The sequence below is a fragment of the Ursus americanus genome, chromosome 3, assembly GCF_024610735.1.
Source record: "Ursus americanus isolate L20-20 chromosome 3, mUrsAme1.1.p, whole genome shotgun sequence".
NCBI classification, from domain to species: Eukaryota; Metazoa; Chordata; class Mammalia; order Carnivora; family Ursidae; genus Ursus; species Ursus americanus.
Window position 1 is genome coordinate 76,374,904 of NC_142129.1, and position 24,151 is coordinate 76,399,054.

General features: G+C 33.5%; 1 protein-coding gene across 2 annotated transcripts in view; it reads left to right on the top strand.

Annotated features, from left to right (window-relative positions):
* SEMA3A (semaphorin 3A) overlaps window positions 1-24,151 on the top strand; it is a 446,060-nt gene that overhangs the window by 297,186 nt on the left and 124,723 nt on the right. For both annotated transcript variants that reach the window (XM_045793365.2, XM_045793366.2), the window contains 2 exons: window positions 4,119-4,276; window positions 8,854-8,916. In XM_045793365.2, the coding sequence (XP_045649321.1) occupies window positions 4,119-4,276; window positions 8,854-8,916 (221 nt within the window). The remainder of the gene's footprint in view (window positions 1-4,118; window positions 4,277-8,853; window positions 8,917-24,151) is intronic.

The window sequence follows — 24,151 nt, forward strand, 5'->3', positions numbered from 1 at the left end:
TATTGAGCACAAACTATTTGCTTCACTCTGTGATCAGCGTATCTTCCATTTTGTCATTAAACATTTTATAGACACTAAATTGTTTGGTGAATCTGGAATAAACAGAATATTTGTTTAATCACCTTTCAAATTTTAGAATAAAAATTTCATTAGAGTGCTTGTCTGAAATGGCACTTTTGATTACAATCGTACATTTACTTCTCTTTACGGTTGACACAGATGTTGAGGTTAGAAGTAATGTCTTAACCATAAAAAAGCTGAATTATCACCCAAAAAGAATTACAAGCTTTAGCCTTCTAGGATTCATCATAGTCAAACTGATTCTGTAGAGATTTCGATTGTTCTTTAATGTTTGTTGTTGTCTAAATATGAATATAGGCAAGATGTGAAAAGGTACTGAAATATTAAACCTCTCACTATTCTGAATACTTATTTTAGTTCCAATTCCGACTTATGTCATGGTAAGAATTATAAAACAGAAGCTGTGAAAAGAAACTCCTAAAATTCTGGAGGAGTGGAGTCAAGGTTGAAGTCATTTAATATCAGTTATAGCTGAATGTGTCTACATATAGGAAAAACAAAATAAGATTAAATAAGGAAATACAATATTAAAAAATATGGGATCTATCTAGATTTAGAGAAAGGGTCTCTGATTTTAGGTATTTTTGCCCTGGAAAGTGATGAGATAACCTAAATTCTGGCAATCCAGAATTTGCTGTGACTCAGTACCATGAAGGTCTTGAAAAGACTCTTTTCTCAGTTATAAAGAAATATAAAGTCCCTGGTAGGAGGAACATCTAAAGAAATTGGAGTAAAAAGGAAGGATTAGGCAAAATCAAGTATATTTGAAAGTGATGGAAAATACAGCTGCTAACCCATACTCCAGGAAAATATTGCCTTTTTGTTTAATGAAGTGATCCAGCAGTAACATTTTTTTTAAAGTGTAGTTTGTTTCCATTGTGATGTCATACATAAACCACTAAAGACTTTTCTCTAACTTGTCTGTATGGAGGAACCAGTGATTCTCCCTGAACAGATTTACAAAATTTAACCTGTAACTTATTTTTCAGTTGGGTGAACATTTTCATTGTTTGGAATTATAATATAGATAGGCATTACATTTGTTATTTAAAATTTAGGCTACAGAAGTTGGCAAACAAAAAGAATATTTCACTGTCCTTAAAATGACATTGACATTTAATAATAATGTAAATCACAGAGCATATTGCTCTTCTTATTTATCCCTTCACCATGCAAAATTAAAATGTAAACAAGTTAGAATATTTGGTAGAAAAGCAATTTTTCAGTGTACTCCATCTGGACCTTAATTTCCTACTTCTGGTCAGGATTGTTGAACGTATTAATATTTTACCTCTACATATTCACACAGGTGATTGTGTGCTTAGCTATGCAAACTGTTGTTGTAGGTATTTTACCTGAATTATCTAACTTCACCTTAATAGCTCTTAGAAGATATATTATTAACCCCGTCTTCCAAAAACTGAGGCCCAGGTAGCCTAAGGAATTCCTCTTAGTTTGCATAGCTAGTAAGTACTGTGGTGATGCTTGTGTTCTGACCTATAACTGGATGACTCCATGTTCTGTAAATATAATAGTTGTCTTCCTATAACTTCTTCTACTTGATTTTTAGATCTCCCTTATGTAGTTTCTATGTGTTTCCAATTAACACCCACCTTTGTGTCTTTTAAGGCATCCTCCTATTGCTTAATATTTATATAATTGTCTTGGTTTAGACTCCGCTGACTTTTTTTTCAGTTTGCCTAGCTCCCTATGTATTTGGTTTCTCTTATATTAGGGTAGAATTATTATAGATTTTAGAATCGGAAGGAATGTTGAAGAGCATCTTCTCTGTTTGATAATTATTATCTCCTTGAACGGTCATTCAGTCAGTCAGTGAGCATATCCAGTAATGTAGCCCCTGCTTCTCGTATTAGCTCTTTCCGTCCTCACACAGCTCAGGGTACCTGAAGTTTCAGTCTTGTATTGACTGTCTGTAGCATTGATTATTTGCAGTTATTTGGACACTGGCGAGGGGATAAAATTTAAATTCAGATATGGTGTAGTGAATTCTATTTTTTCTCTTTGGAGACTAACAGCTCTCATTTATTTCAGATATAACTCATATGAATGAAATTCTCCCTTCCTTCCTTCCTTTTTTTTTTTTTTTTTTTTTTTTTTTTTGGTGGGGTGAAGGGTAGAATAAGGCTAGCCCAGTTGTTTTTCATGAATAAATTAGAAAATCATCTTTTAATAATTTGTTAACAATTCTTGTATTTTTGTGTATTAGATGTATAGATAAATCAATAGATAGAAGTAGACATTCAATTTAATATTTACTGACTGGTAATAAGGAAAAGAAACCATGTGAGTTGTGGATAGTGAGCTATTAATTCTATATTTCCTGATGTGAGGGAATGTTAATTCTGGTAAATAAGTCATTTATATGAATGATTGACAGTGTGATACAAACAGTAAGAGTAATTTAAGCAAAAGGTTATAAAGAAATTATTTCTATGAGAATTTCTTGGAGCTTACATTTGAACTAGCTCTTAAGAATGGATATTTTTTTGTCAAGGTGGTATATAGTTGTAGATGTCAGAAACAAAGGCAGCAAAGGCTAAAAAGTGGACATATGCAGAACACGTTTTCCTGTAGAATACAGGACACGAGGGAGGAGTATTGGGTTAGGGTCTAAATTCAAATGGTAGTGACCTGGCCTTTAATGCTAAGTTAAGGAGTTTGAATTTTATCCTCCACTGAAATAACATTTTTGGTAATATGGAGAAGGCAGTAGGAGAAATTGATAAAGCAGAGAAATTTGTCAAAGGGTTGCTGAGCTGGGGTCAGGGCTGGGACAGAGGAATGGTCTGCATTGCTGCTTCCTGTCCTTGGAAAACACATTCTTCATTTTGTGGATGTTGATGAAAGGGTTCTACTACGTGTACATTGGAAAAATCTGAATCATTGATTCAGGACACAGTTTTGGAGAATCCTCAACATTTCTATCCCATGGAAAGGGGTTTGTGGGGCATATATACATAATTTTTATTTGAAGTAGAGAGTTAAAGAAAATGTCTTTGGTGATTATCAGTAACTGCCTTTCTGAAGCAAAAGTGGATTTACAATTAATGTAATTTTTTTTTGAAAATATTTTTCTCACTTAGGTATAGGTCTAAAAGTTCACTGTTTGCCCCCTTACAGCAAATGCAAATAAAAGAAAACAAACAAATAAAAACTGAAAAATTGAAGTCATAGTAAAATTCATATAACTTACGTTTTCATAAAAACCCAACTTAGTTTCTCTGTATAGGTCTGTTATAAAATATTACAGAAGATTTAGATGGTAGAGTTAATGATTTAATGGTCAAAAAGACATGTAAAAATTCCTCATTGAAAAGAAGCCTCAGGGGTGCCTGGGTGGCTCAGTCTGTTAAGCATCTGTCTTCCGCGCAGGTCATGATCTCAGAGTCCTGGTATCAAGCCCCACATTGGGCTTTTGGCTCAGTGGGAAGTCTGCTTCTCCCTCTCCCTCTGTCTCTCCCCCTGCTCATGTTCTCTCTCTATATATATCTCTCTCTCTATCTCAAATGAAGAAATAAAAAAATCTTAAAAAAATAAATAAAAAATAAAAGAAGCCTCAAACAACTTAGGAGTTTAAACAGTGTTTCCCCCATACTACCTCTGATTTGTCAGCCCCTATGCTTATCCTTCTAGATAATGACTTGGAGCAAATGAAACCCCTTAAAAAAGTCTTTGTAAAATTAAAGACATTTTGTATACAGTACTGAGCATTTCATTCTGTCATTACAAGCGAAGAGATTCTGTCAGATCAGTTGTGTGAATGAGGTATTTCTATCCCTTTCTTCTGAAGGAGTGTGTGGTCTTGAGTATGAAATCAGTGAACTAATGAGTATGACTTCCATTTCAATGAAATATATATATATATAAAGGCTCCTGTATATTTCTTAGTACCATCATTAAGAACAGCCACTGATTGGTAACTGCAGGAGGCAGTAGTTAGATTGCCATGTACCAATAGCCCATGCTCATGTAGCACCTCACATTAACACCCAATGTCTTGCTTTGTTACCTTGCAGAAATGTTGGAATCCAACAATGTGATCACTTTCAATGGCTTGGCCAACAGCTCCAGTTATCATACCTTCCTTTTGGATGAGGAACGGAGTAGGCTGTATGTTGGAGCAAAGGATCACATATTTTCATTCAACCTGGTTAATATCAAGGATTTTCAAAAGGTATCTTTATTCTAATATATACACTGTAGTTCTTTTAAAACATCTCAACCTATTTAACAGTTAATTCTCTAGCTATTTAACAGTGTGACAACTGGAAAAGATTGTTAAAATTATTATTTTATCTTTTCAGATGCAAGTAAAAGTAATGCATTGATTTGATTATCACAAATCAATGGAAGCAGTAAACCATAAAAATCATCGAGGAAGAAACCATAGTATTTTCAATGATCATTATAACTTCAGCTTATTCTTCCGTAGTTACGTAATTATTGCTGCATAAAACTAAATATCTGAACCATTATAGACATATATCATAATTAATGCCATGTGTGAAATGATATGTGTATATGTATGTATAAATTGATACATCTCTCTATATTGCCAGCAGATGCAGAATTCATCAGTCATTATACACATGCCTAATCTGTTGTGTCACCTGTTTTTGTAAATAATGTTTATTGGAATACAGACACTCTCATTCATTTACATATTGTCCGTGTTTGCTTTCATTCAACAATGGCAGAATTGAATAGTTTTGATAGAGATCATCTGGCTCATAGAGCCTAAAATATTTACTATCTGGCCTTTTAAACACAAAGTTTGCCAAACCCGATACTCTGTGTCAAGTTTTTACAAATGTGGTCATTTAGACATTAGAAGTCTATTGGCTTTATCCTTATTCTTTATAGTGTTTCTGGCTTATTTAGTTAATAAGCTATACAGTTTGGAAAATAAACATAGATTGAAGAATTAGTGGAAATTATGCTACTAAGTCCATATGCTATACACAAAGCCAATCATTTTTTTCACAGTCAATATTTCTAGTCATAATTCTCTGAGGGACAAAGTCTTTTATGCAGTAGCTTTTGTAAGAGTACTAGTAGAACATATTTTTTTAGAGTACATTCACATCAGTTTTTATGTATGTTAGTTTTGCTTCTTAACATTTAGGGATTAGAGTGGTGTTCCTCAACTTCTGATAAACTTTAACAGATTGGACAATAAATTTTAGTAACTGAATTCTGTGAAAAGCTTTTGTTCTGGTTGGAGAATATTGCTTTAAGGATCAAATGAAGATGAAATTCAAAGCTGATTCATATTTCTAATAGAATATACCACTGAACCTAAGGCTTTTACTTTCCTATTACTCAAACACTAAAATTCTGACTGTGCATGAAGACTTAATTCATTATGTATGTCATATAAAACAGCAGTGCCCTTACTGATATACTTTGGGATTAATATACGGCATTTAAAAGTCACCTTTGATATTTCTTTTTCTGATTTTTCAATCTATTTGATTTCTAAGTCTCCTCGAATCATAGCAATATCCCTAAGGTTATCTGTTGCCTAAGGAAACTGGTTATCCATTTGTTTTTCTTAAGTGACAGAAGTATTTACCTTAGAGTCCTTTGTAAAGGTCATAAAAGAAGCAGGTTTTGTTGTTTAGTGAAAAGAAGTCATCCTTTTTGTATAATGAATGAAAAATCTAAGAAGATTAAGCAGAATTTGATATTTTAACATATCAGTTCAAATTTTAGTGTTTGTAATACTTTTATCATTTTGTAAAATTCATATATATGAATATAAATATATATGCATGTATCTGTGTGTCTATAAATAATATGTGAGCACATAACATCTCAGAATACATATTTAATGTCTGGCATTCTTCTCTAAATAATAAAATAATAAAGATTTTTAATTTAAATGGTTTGTTCTAAAATTGAAAATACCTAATTATTATATGAGACTACCTACTGTTTTATAGATGAGGAAAATCCCAGAGCCATTTGTATGCCCAGGATATAATCACGCTGTCTTCTACCAACTAGACTTGTAATAAATATATACTGAAGTAGTGAATCAATTAAAGTTAGGTGACTTGCCCAGTGTCATAGTGTTGTTATAGCTCTTGCTTTTGAGGTTAAAATCATTATTCTAATGGAAGACATCTCATTCTAAACATTTAATTATACCACACTGTTTATAGGAGCAAACGCAGTTTACTTAAGAATTCAAATATATTTGTCTATTAATATTCTTTTTAACTTATGTATGATGTTATTCAACATTTTCTGAAGCATCTACTCTTTTGATAAGCTTTATAGGGGTCACTGTAGGATATCATAAATAATTCTTGAGGGACTTGTAAAGATAAGATTATGAACAAATAGGTGGATAGCGGGCCAATCCTTGTTAGAGACAACACATTCTCAGATTTGGAAGGACCATGAAAGATTCTAAGCCTTGATAAAAGGGTGCCATTTCTTTAAGGTATAAATGCTTCCTTACTAAATAATGAGTAAGAGGATCTGCCATGAATAGAAGCATAGAGGCATGAAGAAAGGAAAGTATAATATAGATCATGAAGCCCTTTCAATACGAGAATAAGAAATTTAGTCATTGTTAGTTAATTGAGAAATTTTTGAGCAAAGAAGACAAAATATCAACAGGTTAATAAATGTAACTGAAAAGTTAGGCATTATTCTTCATGTAAATGGTTACTGATGGAAATGACAAATACATATATTTTTCTGTAAAATAAATATATATATATTTATTCACTGACTTACAGTTATCCTCATTAAATTGCTTTCCAAAATAGCACTTTATATGCTAAATTTCTTTTACTCATGCCAGATTTTTAAGCTTTATTTATTTGCATATTTTTACTCTGGAACTCTAGAAAGTTGAGAGTTCATACTCCTCTAAGTATAGGGGAATTAATCTTCAATGTTACCAAAATTATTTTCATTAACATTTGACATAAGAGAAAAATGACAAAATGAGGCCCATGCTATCTCAACACCAACAGTCAAGAGCTAAGAAACAATGAGAAAAAACCTTGCCTTTTTGAATTCAAAATTATATGTTTTAGTGTTTGGTAAGTTTTGTGTAATGTAGCTGGCAAGCTTAATATGAAAGTCAATAAATCTTAGCCCTACTATGTATTATTATTATTATTATTATTATTATTATTATTATTATTGTGTCTTAAATAAAACTTATATTTTAGCCTCCCATTGTAAATTTTAAGAATAGATCACTTGGGCTTTCCATAGCCAATGTAAAGATAGGGCTCTGGAACCTGTGGAATGAACTATCCAGCATTCAGTTGTAGTAATTCAGAAGTCAGGGTAATGTGAATTTTAAGGACATGAATTTACCATTCTTACATTGTTTTTTATTATGTGATTACTATATAAGAACTGTGTGGAACAGGTCAAATGATATGTTTAATGTACATACACAAATATACATGAAATGAAAAGCACATGAAAAAGAAAATACATAAATTAAAAGCTTCAAATGGTAATAATGAATGCATATCCAAAAATTTCTAGGGCTTTTATAATTGTGACATGGACCTGAAATGCATTTGTTATGCCATCATAGGTTATTTCAGTATGTCCTACATTCTTGCTTCTAAATGTGTTGTATTTTGTTTTTTGAATCCCTAGATTGAATATCACAGCCCTTGCACAAGTTCGTGACCATTTATATTGAATTATCAGGAGGTTCCCAAATATGATGATGGTCAGTCATTTTGAGACTAAAAGCTATCTAGCAGACATGAATGATTGCCACCATGTCTGGATTTTTTTTTTTTTAACATATAACTTCTTTTTTCTGAAACTGTTATCAGAAGTGAAAGATGAATTTAAAAAAAAAACAAAAACAAAAGCAAACACAACAAACATTAAATTGTTCTGCCCCAATATAGATAGTCATTTGAATTGACCTGGTGAAATGAAAAATTTTATATTAAAATTTAGATGAGGATATTTGCATTAGTATTATGAAGGAAAATACACCCACAGTCCTCTAAGCCATCAATAAAGTCTTGTCTTGTCTACCACTGTCACTGTAGTCATACAATATAGGAACATTTAGAATTTAGCAGAAATGTTATCAAAGGATGAAGGTGAAATATTAGGAATGAAAATACAATTGTTTTTCAGTTAGTCTTTTTCCCACAGTGGCAAAGCTTTTAGAGCTATCTATTTGCTTCTTCATTTCCTTCTTTATCTCCAGAAAGTATACAATGCTACTCTTACCCACTGTCCTGTCCAAAAAAAAAAAAAAAAAAAAGATTCCTTTCTATGATGGGGTTTTCTAAACCCTATCAGTGGCTCATTCTAGTGTGTCATGCTGAGATTTGAATTAGGGAATAGGATCCAGAGTACCCAGTGTTTAAGTTTCATGATCACTATTTCATGATAAAGACAGATTCATTTAGAAGAATGTAAGCCACTTTTTATGTTTATTTCTACCTCTCTTCCCTAGATTTTCACCTCCTCCCAACCTACCTGACAGTTCTCTTCTATGCACACTGCTCAGCTCTATTGACTACTTAAATTCTGTGTGGTCTGATGGGTAGACAGAGATTGAATGATTTAAGTCCATACCAGTTAACTGATGCCATTGCAAAGTCTAAGCTGAAAAGTCCCTGCCACATAATGTTTTGTGGAACTTTCTTTATCTAAGTTGCCCCACCTTGATGTAACAGTCTGTAATGTTGGATCATTTAGAGAACTTAAGTGGCATAAGATTATGTTTTTCTCTGCCCTTAGATTGTGTGGCCAGTATCTTATACCAGAAGGGATGAATGCAAGTGGGCTGGAAAAGATATCCTGGTGAGTATCACTCTTCTAAATCATCTCAGTAATTGCATAAGTAATTTATTACTCTGTTATCATTTTGTTCAGTGTTGTATTACATAAACACCATGCTTTACCTGTGTACTTAATCACTTTTTAGGAGTAAAATAATATTTAATTTCGGATATTGACATTTTTATTTAAAGAAAGTGGGTAAAAGTAACAATATGCCTAAATAAAGCAGATATATGTTCCCTTTGAGGATTTATATATATGTAAAAGATAATTAACAGCTATTTTGAAGCATATGTACTTGTATTCAGTAAGTCACCTTCTTTCTACAAACTGGTTTTCATATGTTAATTCCTCATGAATTCCTTTTGGATGATATGAAATTTTTCTCCTTCTGAGTCACAATTAAATTACCCCTCTTTCTTTCCATTCCATTCTTTTCTTTCCCTTCCTTTCCTTTCCTCCCTTCCTTCCTTTCATGTTCTGGTTTCTTAAATAAATATGGATTGAGTAATAACTATGTAACAGACATTGTCCTGGGTGCTATGGAACAAAAGAGAAATGGTAAGCAATCCCTACAATGGTTTTACCATTGTAAAAAGATATAGGCCATTTTTCCTGAAGTAGACTTAGGTGGGTCGCTGTTTTGAGGTATAGCCAAGTATTTGCACAGATCATAAAAAGCAGTTATAGTCATTTAAATCAATAAAGTAAAATGAATTACAGGATTGAAAACATACATAATTTGTATTATTTTATGTCTTAGATATTTTTGGATGTCTAAAATACAAGAAAAAAGTCTGAATGTTTTGTGTATGTATTGGCATTTAGAAGAAATTTATCTTAGGTGCTTAAAAACATACACTAACCTGTATGTATATATATATATATATACACACACACACACGTAGATATTTTCAAGGGACAACTTGGTTGATTGGTAGCAGCTGCCCAAGATGATGTTTATGTTTAGAATGATTTAGAGGTGGTATCTGAGTTCATGGGGAAAGAATGCCTCAATCTGGTAGCAGTGTTGGCTACAGGTAAAGGAAGGAAGTTAAAGGAACGTGAAGTACAGATATTCCCCATCCTTGATTAATTACATATTAGCAAACATGGGAAATTTCATCCTTGAAAATTGCATTTTAAATACAGTGTTGGTAAGTTACATTATGCCTTCATAGTACAATAAACATTTTTCTGATTAGGTGAGAGTGGACCCCCCCCCCCAAAAAAAAAGGTGTTCTGTCAAATATTAAACCATCCCAAATTGATGCATATGTTAGGGCTATTGGAAAGGAGTAAATAGAAAGAACATGAAGTAGGAGTCCAGAAAAGTCAGGAATTTTATGCTGATACCCCCAATGACTCATTAACTGTACGCATGCAAGTACTTCTTTTGGAGTGCTTTATTATTTTATCCATTACATGAGGCATTACATATTTTACAATTGTGACAAACAAGATTAATCGTTTTTGTGAAATTATTTAAAAGAAGAAAATATTTCACAGGTATAAGGCAAAACACAAAACTGAATACACAAAAAAATACTAACATCAGATTATGTTGAAGGATTTCAATGTGATAATAACTAAGGATGGATAGAAATTGAGATTTTACTGGTATACAGCTGTGACTTTTAAAAACAGACTCTTTCCCTTTCTATAGTGAAGACATGGAAACATAATTATTGAGAATCTTTCCTGTGTCAAGTACTATGATAATTTAAATGCTATTTTGTAAATGTAATTTTAATAACTTTATGAGGTGGGTATCACTACCCCCATTTTCTTGATCAGGAAATAGAATGATTCAGAATATTCATTCAGAATCTTTTCATTCAGAATTTTAGAACATTTTGAGTAGTAAGAAGTTGAGATCAGAATTTCTGTGCCTCTGATAAAGTTTTTGGTGTCATGTGGCATATATGGATTTGAACTTGCTTGTTAACACACAGAAACTGAACTGTGGAGATTCTAATAAATACCTATTCTGGTTTTATCAAGGCCGTTGGCATAACAGCAACCAGCTCACAGCATTCCTATAAGATTGAAACAATCACAAGTGAAATTATTACATAGACTGTAATGCACGATACAAATACTATTATTAGTGTTACTAGTATATGCAGTAAAGTTGCTTAGGCAGTTTCTAATGAAAACATCATTAATGTGATTAATTTGGTTCTCTTTAAAGATCATGACCACTGTAGTGTTACACTATTCAATTCGATTTGAAAATTAAAGATAATATGATACTGATCTGACAAAAATATCTGTATTTTATAATAAGCACTGTACCCAAGTACAGAACATATTTGATTTAATGATTAAATCAGCTCATTGAGTTGCTAAGATAGCAGATAATCTTTTGTGTTTGTGGTTTCCAAAATTCACCTCAGTGCATTTCCCTCATATTTTATGGCTCCCCTCTGCCCTTCCCTCCTCTCCTCTCCTTCCTTTCTCTCCCCTTCCACTCTGGTATCAGTACGAAACGGAGGGATTCTGGTGTTAGCCCAGATGCAATGAGTTCAGCAGCTGCAGTAAAGTCCTGAGCTGCACAGTGCCCTATGGATAACCCTAATTGTGACTTCGGAGGTTTCCTCTCTAAGAAGGGCAACTTTAGTTTATTTTCCAGGCTTATTGAAAATGCTTATGGGGTTCAAAGAACTAAATTAAAAGGAACTAAGACATGCGAAGTTTGCTAAGTCTGATACAAGGTATTCATGGCACCTGAACATTTCATACTGCCTTGTAATAAACATTCTGACAGCTTACAAATCATGTCACATACATTATGGTAGAGATAGGTGTGTTGAGAGAGGTAAATTTTTGAAGATTTAATGGTATGTCAATATTAGCCATACTAATCTTTTCAAAAGTGAACTAATTAATGTAACATGATAAAATGTTCTTTGGTTATTACTTTACATTCTTTTGAATTAAATCCGTTTATTTGCTGTATATTTTGTTTTCTCTTTGTTAGCACTTATTTAATGAAAGAAAAACACAACAGTTTTCATATATTTTGGTTCAAAAAAAAACAAATATTTCCTCTAGCTCCAAACACTAAACACCAAACACTATAAAATATATTCAATTAGTAAAATATATTTCCTACTATTTTTCTGGTAACCCATTTATTCCTTTAATAGTGCTTTTCATTAACCTACTATTCAAAATATATTTTATGCATTTAAATGCATTTTATTCAAGTTTATTTTCTTTTCAGGAAACTTCATTTATGTACTTCAATTTACATATCTATTTTATTTAAATAAAATACATGGCATTTATTCATTTATTCATAATTCATTATTCATGCTTTTTTTCCATTTCTTTCTTAATGTGAGATTTTAGAAAATAGCAATTAATTGACTTCCTGGATAGTATTAATGTTTTTACCAATAATTTCTTAACCACTTAGAAAGAAAGACTAAAGGTAAGGAGTTTTTAAGAATTTTCATTCAATATCATTGATTTTTAAAGTGACACATAGTTTGATAGAAATTCTGTACTGTATCTTGAGTAAATAATAGCTGTGACATGTGGACAGTAATTCCTTTCAAAGAGCCCTTGTGGTGCTGAAACCAGAAGAATGAGGTTTGAGTAGTTTTTGTAGCCATCAGGACTCCAAGGTAGAATTGTAACCAAAATAGGAACTGACCTGAACATTTATAGAAAAGTAAACTAGTGACCTCCATGAGCGCACTCCATGGTTTCTAGAATCTGAGTTTACTGTTTCCCTCTGGTTTTAGTGTTTTCTTAAGAAGTCCTCTAAAAATAAAGCTCCTGTATTTTTTTAAAAGATTTTATTCATTTATTAGAGCATGTAAGTGAGAGAACACAACCAGGGGGCACAGCAGAGAGAGGAGAAGCAGACTTCCTTCTGAGCTGGGTGCCCGATGCAGGGCTCCATCCCAGGCCCCGAGATCATGACCTGAGCCGAAGGCAGACACTCAACCAACTGAGCCACCCAGGGCCCCAATAAAGCTCCTTAAAACAAACCTTCCAGGAGGAAGTGCTGTCTTCTCAGTATTAGATTCAGATGCAAGAGTAAAATAAGAAAAGTAAGGCAAAGGCACTGACTAATTTTGTATATCTTGAAAGTGGATCAGTCTTAAGTCTGGTTAAGTTGGTTAAGACAGTACGGCTACCTGGGAAGTCAGGATATGCCACTAGATTGAACCTACATAGTTCCTGTCCATCCATAGTTCCTTAACCTACATAGTTCACCAAATATAGCATCATACAAAAAATTGAGCCCCTTCCCATTCTCCCAGGCAGCTGGAAAGATACACACCATCATTTCTTACGGCTCAGTTTGGCATCAAACACATGTTAAATCAGCAGCTGGAATTCAAGCAGCTATTCCGCAAAGATGGACTTTGTGGTAAAGAGGGAATCTGCAACCTGAGAGACATTTATATTTCCTTTCTTTCTACATGTATGTGTAGATGGAGGGAGCGAGAGAATATAAATGGGTCTTAGGCTGCTGATAAAAACATTTCTGACAACATCATTAATCTGTATTTATTATTTTCCCTTTGTGGAAGTGAATATACCAGATATGTGCTTTCTTGGTGTAATAGGTTCTACCCTTTTATATTGTTGTGGCATTCCTATATTAGGGGAGTTAAATGCTCATGAACTTTTCCATTGTTGTAACTTGAGAGTTGTAATTTGAAAAAAAAATGATGTATAATATTATTGGACAGAGTCCCTGAATAAGGAGATAAATGCAATCCAGATATCTCTATTCTGACTGCTATTATTCACCTTTACTTTGATTTTCGATATTTTTTCTGGTCCTTAAAATCCACTTTGTTATTCACAATAACATTTCTATTGAGGGATTAACTTCCTTGACCCTGTTTTGCAAATGAAAACTGAATACATGCTAAGCTGGTAAAAGAATCTGTTTCGAATCAATAGCTCTCTGTATCTTCTTTGTTTATCCTACTAAACCATCTCTCTTTGCACTAAGTTTCAATAAAACCAAATGGCAACCGTATGACTGTTAGAAATATTTTGAACATCATTGGAAATCAAAATTTCAACCATCTGAGATGAACAAAAAAAAGCAGATTCTCATAACATTGCTATTGTTGGATACATTTCAAAGCGTATTTTCATGCACCTGAATTTTGGGACATTTTTGTAATTCTTGAGGGATTTATTTTATATTTTTGTCCTTAGTTATTCATTTTTAATGCTGTGATGTATTATAACATGTCTATCAAATTTATCATGGCTCAAATTGCAGGGCCTAAGCAACAATTTTTTTTGCCAAGTGAATGCAATGGAGAATTTGAAGCCACACATGCATCTTAAGTTTCGGTACAGTCCAAAACGCACATTAATCCTTGAATTTCATTTACTTTTTTAAAGGTCAAAGTTGGTAGCAACTTTATTCTATTTTTTTTATTTTGTTTTAGGGACTTCAAGTCATGTTAAAATTTTTTTAAGTGGTAGGTGAATTACCTCCTAATTCTATAAACATCTTAGGGCTTCATTAGACCTCAAAATCTTGATGTATAATTGTTGGGAGATAATTTTTCATGGGTCTTTGACACAGTTATGCACATCTGATAAATAGAGGCACTGACTGCCTATTTTACAGAAAAATTTTAAAGGATATTTGTATAGTGAAAAGACCTGGAAGGTAGTGTCTCTTTCTTAAAAGGCTGGTTTGCAAGCCTTGAGAAACAGAGATAGTGTCTCGCTTGGGACCAAAGGGCAGGTATGCTTACTGTCCAGTACAGTAAACTAACATCTCCCTCAAAATGTAATGGCCAGCATGCTTGTGACTATTGTAAAATATTCAGGTTCCCTTAACCCAGGGCTTCTCTGCTATAATGGAACTCACTGCATGTGTGGGTTGTCACCTGGCCCTCTTCGTATTGCCCACTAGGAACTGGAGCTTGGGGAACTGGCAGAAGAAATTCTGATTCTAAGACTGTTGTTATTTTTCTGGGTAATAATGTCCTTTATCTCTGATTCAGGAGCCATGTAACTTCTGCCAGCATCCGTGAAATTATTTGAGTAACTTGTTATCTGATAAGTTAGACAAAATCAGAGACCCTTTACAGTTCTTGACAATATTGGCTACAGTTTTTGTGGATGTTTTAGATGATGGAAGACTATGGTCACTGTGTTCATTTTTAAATATAATTCCCAATGATGAAATCTGATGACACTTCAGGTGTATAGACCACTGATTTTTGATGACATTTAGTAAAAATCTTATAAAAGCCACAGGAATGAATGTAGACTATCATGCACATGCACATGTGTGTGTTTACTTCTGCCTAGGGGTCAGTATCAGGTAAACTGAGCAAAACGATTACAGTTTAAATTCTGCATTCAGGGGCACCTGGGTGGCTCAGTCGGTTAAGCGTCTGCCTTCAGCTCAGGTCATGATCTCAAGGTCCTGGGATCGAGCCCCGCATCGGGCTCTCCACTCAGTGGTGAGCCTGCTTCTTACTCTCCCTCTGCTGCCCCCCCTGCTTGTGCTCACTTGCTCTCTCTCTCTCTGTCGAATAAATGAATCTTAAAAAAAACAACAACAAAATAAATCCAGCATTCAGAAGTAGTAGTAATAATAATAATGGTCACTTGTGGTGAGCATAGTATAACATATAGAGTTATCTAATTACTATGTTACACATCTGAAACTAATGTAGCATTGTGTGTCAACTACGCTTCAATAGAAAAAAGAAAAATATCCATGTAAGTGGACTAAAAAATACATACATATACACATATAAATATATATATAGTAGCTAATGTTTAATGGGAGCTTACTATATATACCAGCTATTGTTCTAAATGCATTAATTTTATTAACTAATTTATGTAACTCCTATTCACTTGTAAGGTACACATTTCCTTTCAAAGCAACTAAAGAACCAGTTTTGTATTTTAGACAGAAGATACATAAAAAACGGAGCTTTTCCTTTAAGTTTTTTTAGAAACTAGAATTTATTCATATTTTGAATTAATATGTTTTCTAATATGGCAAGATAAGGTAGTAATTATTATATTTGAATTTCTATGAACCAAGTTTCATATATATAAATTTAGGTTTTTTTTTTAATCTTTTAGATTCAAGATTAAAATTTAAATGCAGTTGCAAAGTAAGGCTAGCACTTAAAATAGAGACAGTGTATAAAAACTCTCAGAGTGTTTTGGGATTTTAGATTGTGTGTTTTTGTTTTTTGTTTTTTTTAAAGTGGAAATTTTAATTGTATCCTTCAGTGATTGAAATGAAATTCAAATATTTGACATTGGTTGACAAACTCTTATGTAGGTTTGATTAGACACTGTATATCACCCAGGTATCAGTGTACATACTTTTAGGGTAGAGTAAGCATTTTATACCTTGTAAGGTTCATTAGAATGATTTGGACAGTTCCTCTGGGGTTTTGGCCAATGACTTCTAACTACATAGTTAGCAGGTGTCCCAGGTCAAACTGACATGCAATTTCTAACAGTCATTCTGGTTCTTTATATATTTAAAAATCTGAATGGATTTCTACTCATTTCTGAGGGTATGTTGACCATCACATCATAGATTTAACATGAAGTCTGGGAATATTTTTCTTCAATATACTCTGTCTCAAGGCAAATAGGCTATGGTCAACATTTCACTATTTTTCTTTGATTTGGTCTTGTAGTAGTAAAAATCACCCTTATGTCCATAGGACATCACAAAACTTCATAAAGTTCTATTTATATCATTTAATTTTTATATATTTCTCTTTACCACATTTTTAAGAGTGGTAAGGAAAACAGAATGCAAAATTATAGTATCTAAAATTTTGACACTATTTTAGGAGACTGGGAATCTTAAATTTTGTTTTTAGCTTTCCTGCATTCAGAGCAGAACATTCTTGGAGATTGTCATAATTACATTCAAATTGAGTGCTAAACATACTAAATATATTGTATTCTCTATACTATGTGCATATAGATGTGTGTGTATATGTGTGTGTGCATGTGTGTGAATCAAAATTTTTTTTAGTTTTGTGTTTGAAGTGATACCAAAATTAATATAACTTATTGTTTCTAATCTTCATATACATTTAAAAAGAGGAACCATTCACATTTAGAAACAAATACAATAATCAACTAATAACTTGTGTTTTTCTTTTTAAATGGATCAAATCCATGTTCCTCTTATATTACATATCACAGTGAGCTGTTTTATGGTAGTAAGATATTTCCTTTTATAACTTAGGGTTTGATCAGAGACCAGAACTTGTAAGAGTGATGTTAAAAAGGATTTTATTACAGGGATTTGACCTTATACAGTTGTGGAAGATGGTAGAGAAATCTATGGATTTCTGGAATCTATTGCCTCTGAGTCAAGTAATGATCCTGAACTTTTTGTTAAGTCACCAGGATTGGCATTAGGGAAGAAAAGCTCCCATCAAGTGGGAAGAGCAAGGACAGACTGAATCCCGCAAGGATAAACTGGGACCCACAAGGGCAAACTAGAATCAGTGTCTCTTTCACTACCTCCAACTTCGATGACTTGGCCAACCTACAGAAGAAGCTGGTATTTTTTGCTATGGAGCTGCACAAGTTCCAGGACCATGTCTTACAGAAGTTAACAAATAAGATCTGGTAGAAGGTGAAGGAGCTGCAGGCCCAGATGCTGCCCCATGTTAACAAGGTGGCCAGCAAATGAGAACAACTTTGAGAATTTTATGGTTGCAGTTCAACTTCTGCCTTCTACATCTCGTGCAGATTTCTTTTATGGCTAATCTTAACTAGGTTATGGGAAAGAGAATTCTAGGAAATGTAGTTCCAGCTTATCTAAGTTGACACAGTATAGTTCTGCTACAACTATTAAACAATTGCTGTATTTGCTGTTTGACTGACAGTGATTTATGCCATGTACCACTTTGATGAAAAGACTGATTATAATTTATAGTCCTCCACACTTGGAAGACTGGAATTTCATGAAAATTCTAATGAGCAAAATATAATTTCCCTTTGTAACAAAAATGGGTACAGATTAATATTCAATACCAATTTTATTAAATCCACCTCTCCTTACATCAAGTATGGGCTTAAACTCCGTTATTTGTCCTTAAAAGGAAGGAACAATTCATTACTGAGTTCTCGAGTTCTCGCCCAAGTCATCCCACAGTATAGTGAATGGTGTGAGAGCTAAGCATATATGGAAGTATTCACGTGAAATACACAGATGATTTCTTATTTTAAGAATAAGATAACAGCTGCTGATTGATTAATAAGTTCTAAGGAGTTATGCTAAGTACTTTTTACTATATCATTAATCCCAGTTTTAGTTGAGGAAACTGAGACTCAGAGATCCTGCGTAACTTTCTGATAGTCACACAAAAAATGAAAAATGTTTCCTGAATAATTCTAACCCGTTTTTAAAGTATCAGATTAATACCTACATGTTATTCCTATTTTGTTATTATTATTTCATTACTTTTGCTCTATTTAGTTTTTTTTAAAGTTTGTTTGTTTGTTTATTTATTTATTTATTTAAAGTGATCTCTATACCCAACATGGGGCTCAAGCTCATGACCCTGAGATCAAGAATTGCATACTCTTCTGACTGAGCCAGCCGGGTGCCCCTATATGTTTTTCTTAAATTCTCTGAGAATGTCTTTTCAAATGTAAATGCCTATCTTAGAAAAACTAACATCTTTATAAAATATTAATAAATATAAACAGATTTTAAAATTCTAAAGTTCTAAATTTTCGTTATATTCAGAAATTATTTATAAAATTAATGTAATACCTATGCACACATATATCTATGTGTGTATATACATATATAGTAATATAGATTATATATTACATATGAATTATTATAAATGGCCAAGAAGTCTCCATTTATTAGAAGATACGCTAAGAGAACATTTTATATTATTAACTATGTAACAACATTTAGTACTTTGGACAGTAAGTATTACAACCAAAAATTTTCACTTTTCATATTAGACAAAGCAGAACATTGTGTAGAAGAGAGAGATACGTGAATGAAATCAAACATTCCTCTAAAATCTGGATTTCATTTTTATTTCTCCTTCCTCATAGCTGTATCTCATAAGTGATTGAAGATGCAGTTCATCTCCTTATTTGAGTACTAAATTCTATTATGATAAAGCTTATATGTTAGAATTAAATATGCCAACTAATTCTATCCACAGTAAATCTCTTTAGATTCTAACTCTACCTACTTGGTGTAAATCATGGACTTAGTCGCTTTAAGGCATAAGCACTAAATACTCAACATGTTGCATAAAATTGGAAACCACATACTATTGATGAAACCAGAATAGGGATTTTTGACTACTTCAATAGTTCTCCTGGTTTGGCAGTAAAATATTTAGGTTGGTTTCATGTAATATTTTACCATTATATGCATTCATTTGAATATATGGTAAAGAAAGGTTATGCTAGGTGCATATTATGGACCATTCACAATGAAATAACTCCAATGAATGGTACAAATATGATAATTAACTAGATTGATAGCACAATATAAAAGAAAATATAAGCTAAAATGTAGATATCATCGGTTTCTCTGGTCCATATGGAATCTCAAAGTGAAATAGCTTAAAACTCCTTTAAATAGTGGAAGAGAATTGTACTGGGCAACTTTTGCTAATACCATGTTCTGTATATGGTGCCAGTGTGTATAGTCCTTTTGACCTAGTTTGAAGATTTCAAGTAATTTGAAAGGAAAATGTTTATAGAATCTGAATCAGTATTTCTAGAACTTCAAACAAATCGTCAATCCTGAGGTGAAAAATCAGTCAAATGGGGCACCTAATTGAAATGAGCATTGAAATAAAATGATTTGGAACCCTGTGTAGGAGTCTTCATTTAGTCTATCACATCATTCAAGCTACTTTAAAATTTATTTTTCAATTACCATAGTTTTAAAGATGTTATAGCTCATTAATATTCATTAATATGAATAGGCTCACAAACTTAAATAGTGAAATAATGCCAATTTTGTTGTCCTAGTTCAATCATTATTTAAAATTCTCTGGGGGCGCGTGGGTGGCTCAGTCACTTAAGCTTCGGATTCTTGATTTCAGCTCAGGTCATGACCTCAGAGTTGTGAGATGGAGCCCTGTGACTGGCTCTGCACTGAGCGTGGATCCTGCTTAAGATTCCCTCTCTCCCCTCTGCACCCCCCCCCCCACTGGCTTGCACACACATTTTCTCTCTCTCTCTAAAAAAAAAGAGAATTCTCTGAGATGAAAACAAAACAAAGCATTAAGGTGGGCAGGTCAAGTGGTTTTATTATTCTGTAGTTCTTCTTGATAGTTAAGGTGAAAACAGGAGTGCCTGGATGGCTTGGTTGGGCATCAGACTCTTGATTTCAAATTGGGTCATGATTTCAGGGTTGTGAGGTTGAGCTCCAGTCCTGCTGGAGCTCAGCAGGGAGTCTGCTTGAGCTCCTGTCCCTCCCCCACTCCAGCGCCCACTTACATGCTCACATACGCTCTCTCTCAAATAAATAAATAAATAAATATTTTTTTAAAAAATAGTGAAGGTGAAAATGTCTCCGAAAGTGGACAGAACAGCCCACTCACCATACCATAAGGTGGATGAAATTCCAGGTCACAAATTCAACATTAGATGGCTAATGTAATTAGAACACAGTTAAATCTTAGTTTTCTTACATATGCTTCTTTGAAGAAGAGATATCTAACATCCTTTAATGAGTCCTAAGGTAATAGGAAGACATGACTATGGATGATCTGGTCCCACCTGTAATAGCACAGTGTTAAAAGGAAAAAAAGACAAAACATTATTGCTAGTTAAGTACGGAACAGCTTAAATAGAGAGAGGGATGAAGTGAGTGACAGGAACAATCTCACGGATTACTGCTTTGGCACGAAGACTCTAGTATTCAGCCAGCTTGCCAAATAAATTGACCAGAGAAAAAGAAAGTCAACAGATTAACTTCAGGAATTAAGCTTATTAATGGATTTCCATGCAAAAATGTATCCACCCATCATGATAGGAAAAGGATTCCTTTGCTTTCCCAGATGGTAGATTATACATTAAAATATTTCTACATAAACTACTGAGGGGTTAGAGACTTTTTTATTTTAAATGAATGTTCACTGACCTGAGGCAAGGCTATACTATACCCATTCATTTTGGGCGGATTTTTATTTGAACCAGAGCAAGTTGTTTGATTTAATCATGAACTGAATATATTTGAATAGAACTGTTCATCTTTACAGCCTTCTCTCCTCTTTTCTCTTATTTAGAGTAACATTTCACTGCTCCATCCATAATTTAAGAACATGCAAGGAGGTAATTGGAATTGGAGGTAAATTACATTATTTTGTAGAAAGTATAATTATCGAAAGTTAGTTAAAAACACCTCAATTCTGTTTTAATTTTCATGCACGGAGCAGTTGTTTTGACAGATGGATGGACTTTATTTTTGTAACCGTCCGGGAAAAGTCTGCGTAACATAGTCTAATCAGTGCTACATATTTGTAATGTTTGTTTTTGAATCACCGTGCATTTGGCTCCTATATCTTTTCTCTGGGGGTAGACATTTTCTTTCTAATTTATTTTTCCAGGCTAGTATCTCTTTTGTGTAATTCCTCTATCAATTTGATCTGAAAGCGCTAGAAACCTTTAAAAAGTAAGTGCAAGTGGTTTGTCACTAGGGATGATGAATCATTGTTCCTCAGGTGTGGCCTTGGGGTTTACTGGTTTACTACTGCCTTTGCTTTTACTTCTAGGCAAAGTTAACAATTTATAATGCTGTGGGTCTGGAGTACATTTCAGTAAAATAAGAGGTCAGTATGGTTGCTTGATTCTCGGGAAGCCAACTTGTTGCTAAACTTGTCTGTATATATCAACTTAAGTTTCAAAAAGGATCAAGATTTGAAAAATGAATTCATTTTGAACTGACTACATTTTCTTTATTGCGTTGTAAATCCGCCGGTGCTGAGCAAAGCAGTGCAGTAGTTTAATGCCAAAAAGTACATTACATTCTAAGTTTTAAGAATCGTCACGGTTCAAGAAAAGGTCAGAATCACTCTTCCTCTGTCTCCTTAGAACAGAAATGTGTGAAGTGTGTTTCCTTTTTCTGCCATGCTTCCTTCTTTTTTAGAGGAATGTCCAGGCTGCTTCCAAATAAAATGAATATCCTGTTTTGGAACATTTAAAAAATAAATAAAAAAAAAAAATAAAAACCACCACACACACACACACACACACACACACACACACACACACACAAACAAACCCTTGTCAGCAACAAGCTAGAGAATGAAGGCAAATGAATGACAGAATTGATACTCTTTTATGTAGGTTTTCTGTTTTAAAGAACAATCCTTACTAACAATGCTTCTTTCAAGTTTTTGTTCTTCTCTGTCCAGTACTTTTAATTCACTGCTTCTTTGCAGCTATTTTTTTTAACCAGTTTTGAAACTATTTCATTCAGTTTCTTTGTTTCATTTCAAATGTCTTAGCCTACTCTTCAAACCTAAGAAATTTCTCCCCATTCTATTTGCATCAGCCTTCACTTCAAGATAATATTGAGCTAGCCCCCGGGCATGGCAGCAATACAACCTGCTTGCCAGCTAGGAGAGTTCACTGGGGAAATGAACGGGATCATTCCAGGCCTTAGGCCAATAGGGTGGGTCTACTCCGTTTGTAGCGCAGGTAGACTCTGTTATCAGTATTCTCAGTAGAACCTTGAGCTGTGTTTCACAGCTATAGTCAGTCCTATGACTGTTTTTTTCCCCATCAGCTCTGTAGAGGGATAGCTGTCATACTATAGTGATGCTTGACAGTTAATAGAGAACAAAATTATGATACTCAGTATAGCTCGATTCCATGGTTTTCAAGAACCCTGAATTTTTAATTATTAATTATTGCTAATCAATTGCCAATCTATAAGAGATATGAACTCACAAATTCTGTGATCTTAGGATTCATAACAGTTGCAGATATGACATGAGTCTTCATTTGTGTTCACAAGTATCCGTGCTCATAAAATATTTCCTCTTTTTTATTGTGGAAAACTAGGATCTATTCTCAGATTTCTAGGATGTTCTTAGGTATTACTAATGGGATTAGAGAATTTGAATTTGTATTCAGAATTGCATGCATATCTTTAAAGGCATGGCAGACAAACTGAAACCCTGTTCTTTTCTAAAATGAACAAGACATCCATCTGGTTCTGCCACTATTATTTATTAGAATATTCGTTTGCTTACCAGTATGTATGCAGCCAGTTTCTTGGTTTCAACATATGGTGCCAGAACTGGTTATTTATAATCATGACTGCTATAAGATTGAGTCCACAATTAGGGACGGCTGTCTTTATGTGAAAGCAGAGTATGTGGCCACCTACATGTTTCAAAAAAGGGGGTGCTGTAAAACATTTTCCAGAAAATGACTTCTTTGCAAATGACTGAATATTCTTTAAAGTACAAATAAATCCTTTGGGTAAGAGTCATGAATGCCTCATTTGTAAATGAGTTTATCAGATGTTTCCCTCTCCACAACCTTTTTCCTCCGCCTAGACATTCATGCCCTTGCCTCTTGGGAGGAGAGAAGCTGTTAGAGAATGGGGAGTTCATTGTTGAGAGTCTTGAAAGTTAGGTTTTATCTGTTTCATCTCAGTGTAGCTTTAAATATGAGTGAGATCTATATACTCTTCAAGTTAGGAAATTTTTCTTGATAGCAACTTGCAAAAATTGATTTCAGAGCTTATTTTTGTATGTTAAAATGCTTTACCAGACAAAAAAGTCAGGATCGAAGTGGCAAAACAGTGGTAGAAAATAGATGTTTATTTTAGTTACTCCTCTAAACTACTCAGCCCGTGTTACAAAAGTAATGGGGAATCATAACTAGGAAGTTACTTATTTTACCTTAAATTGGTTTACTTCACGTTTGGGACAGTGTATTTATAGGACATCCATCGGTCTCATCCTAGAAAAATCAGAGATGATGAAAAGCAATTATTTGAATTTAAATAATAATTATTCTGCTCAAGTTTGGTTGTCTGCTCCTTATTTTCTGGGGACATAGAGGTAAAACCAAAATAATCAGCTGCAAACACAATATATAAACGTCATGTGGAAATGTACTTACGTTATTGTAACACCTCAGTTATAAACTCTGACAATGAAAGTCCAAATGCTTTCTGAGCTTTCATTTGAAAAGTCACATGTCACAGAGGTGAATTTGGGAGTGTTGTACACTTAGAGGTGCTGGGATC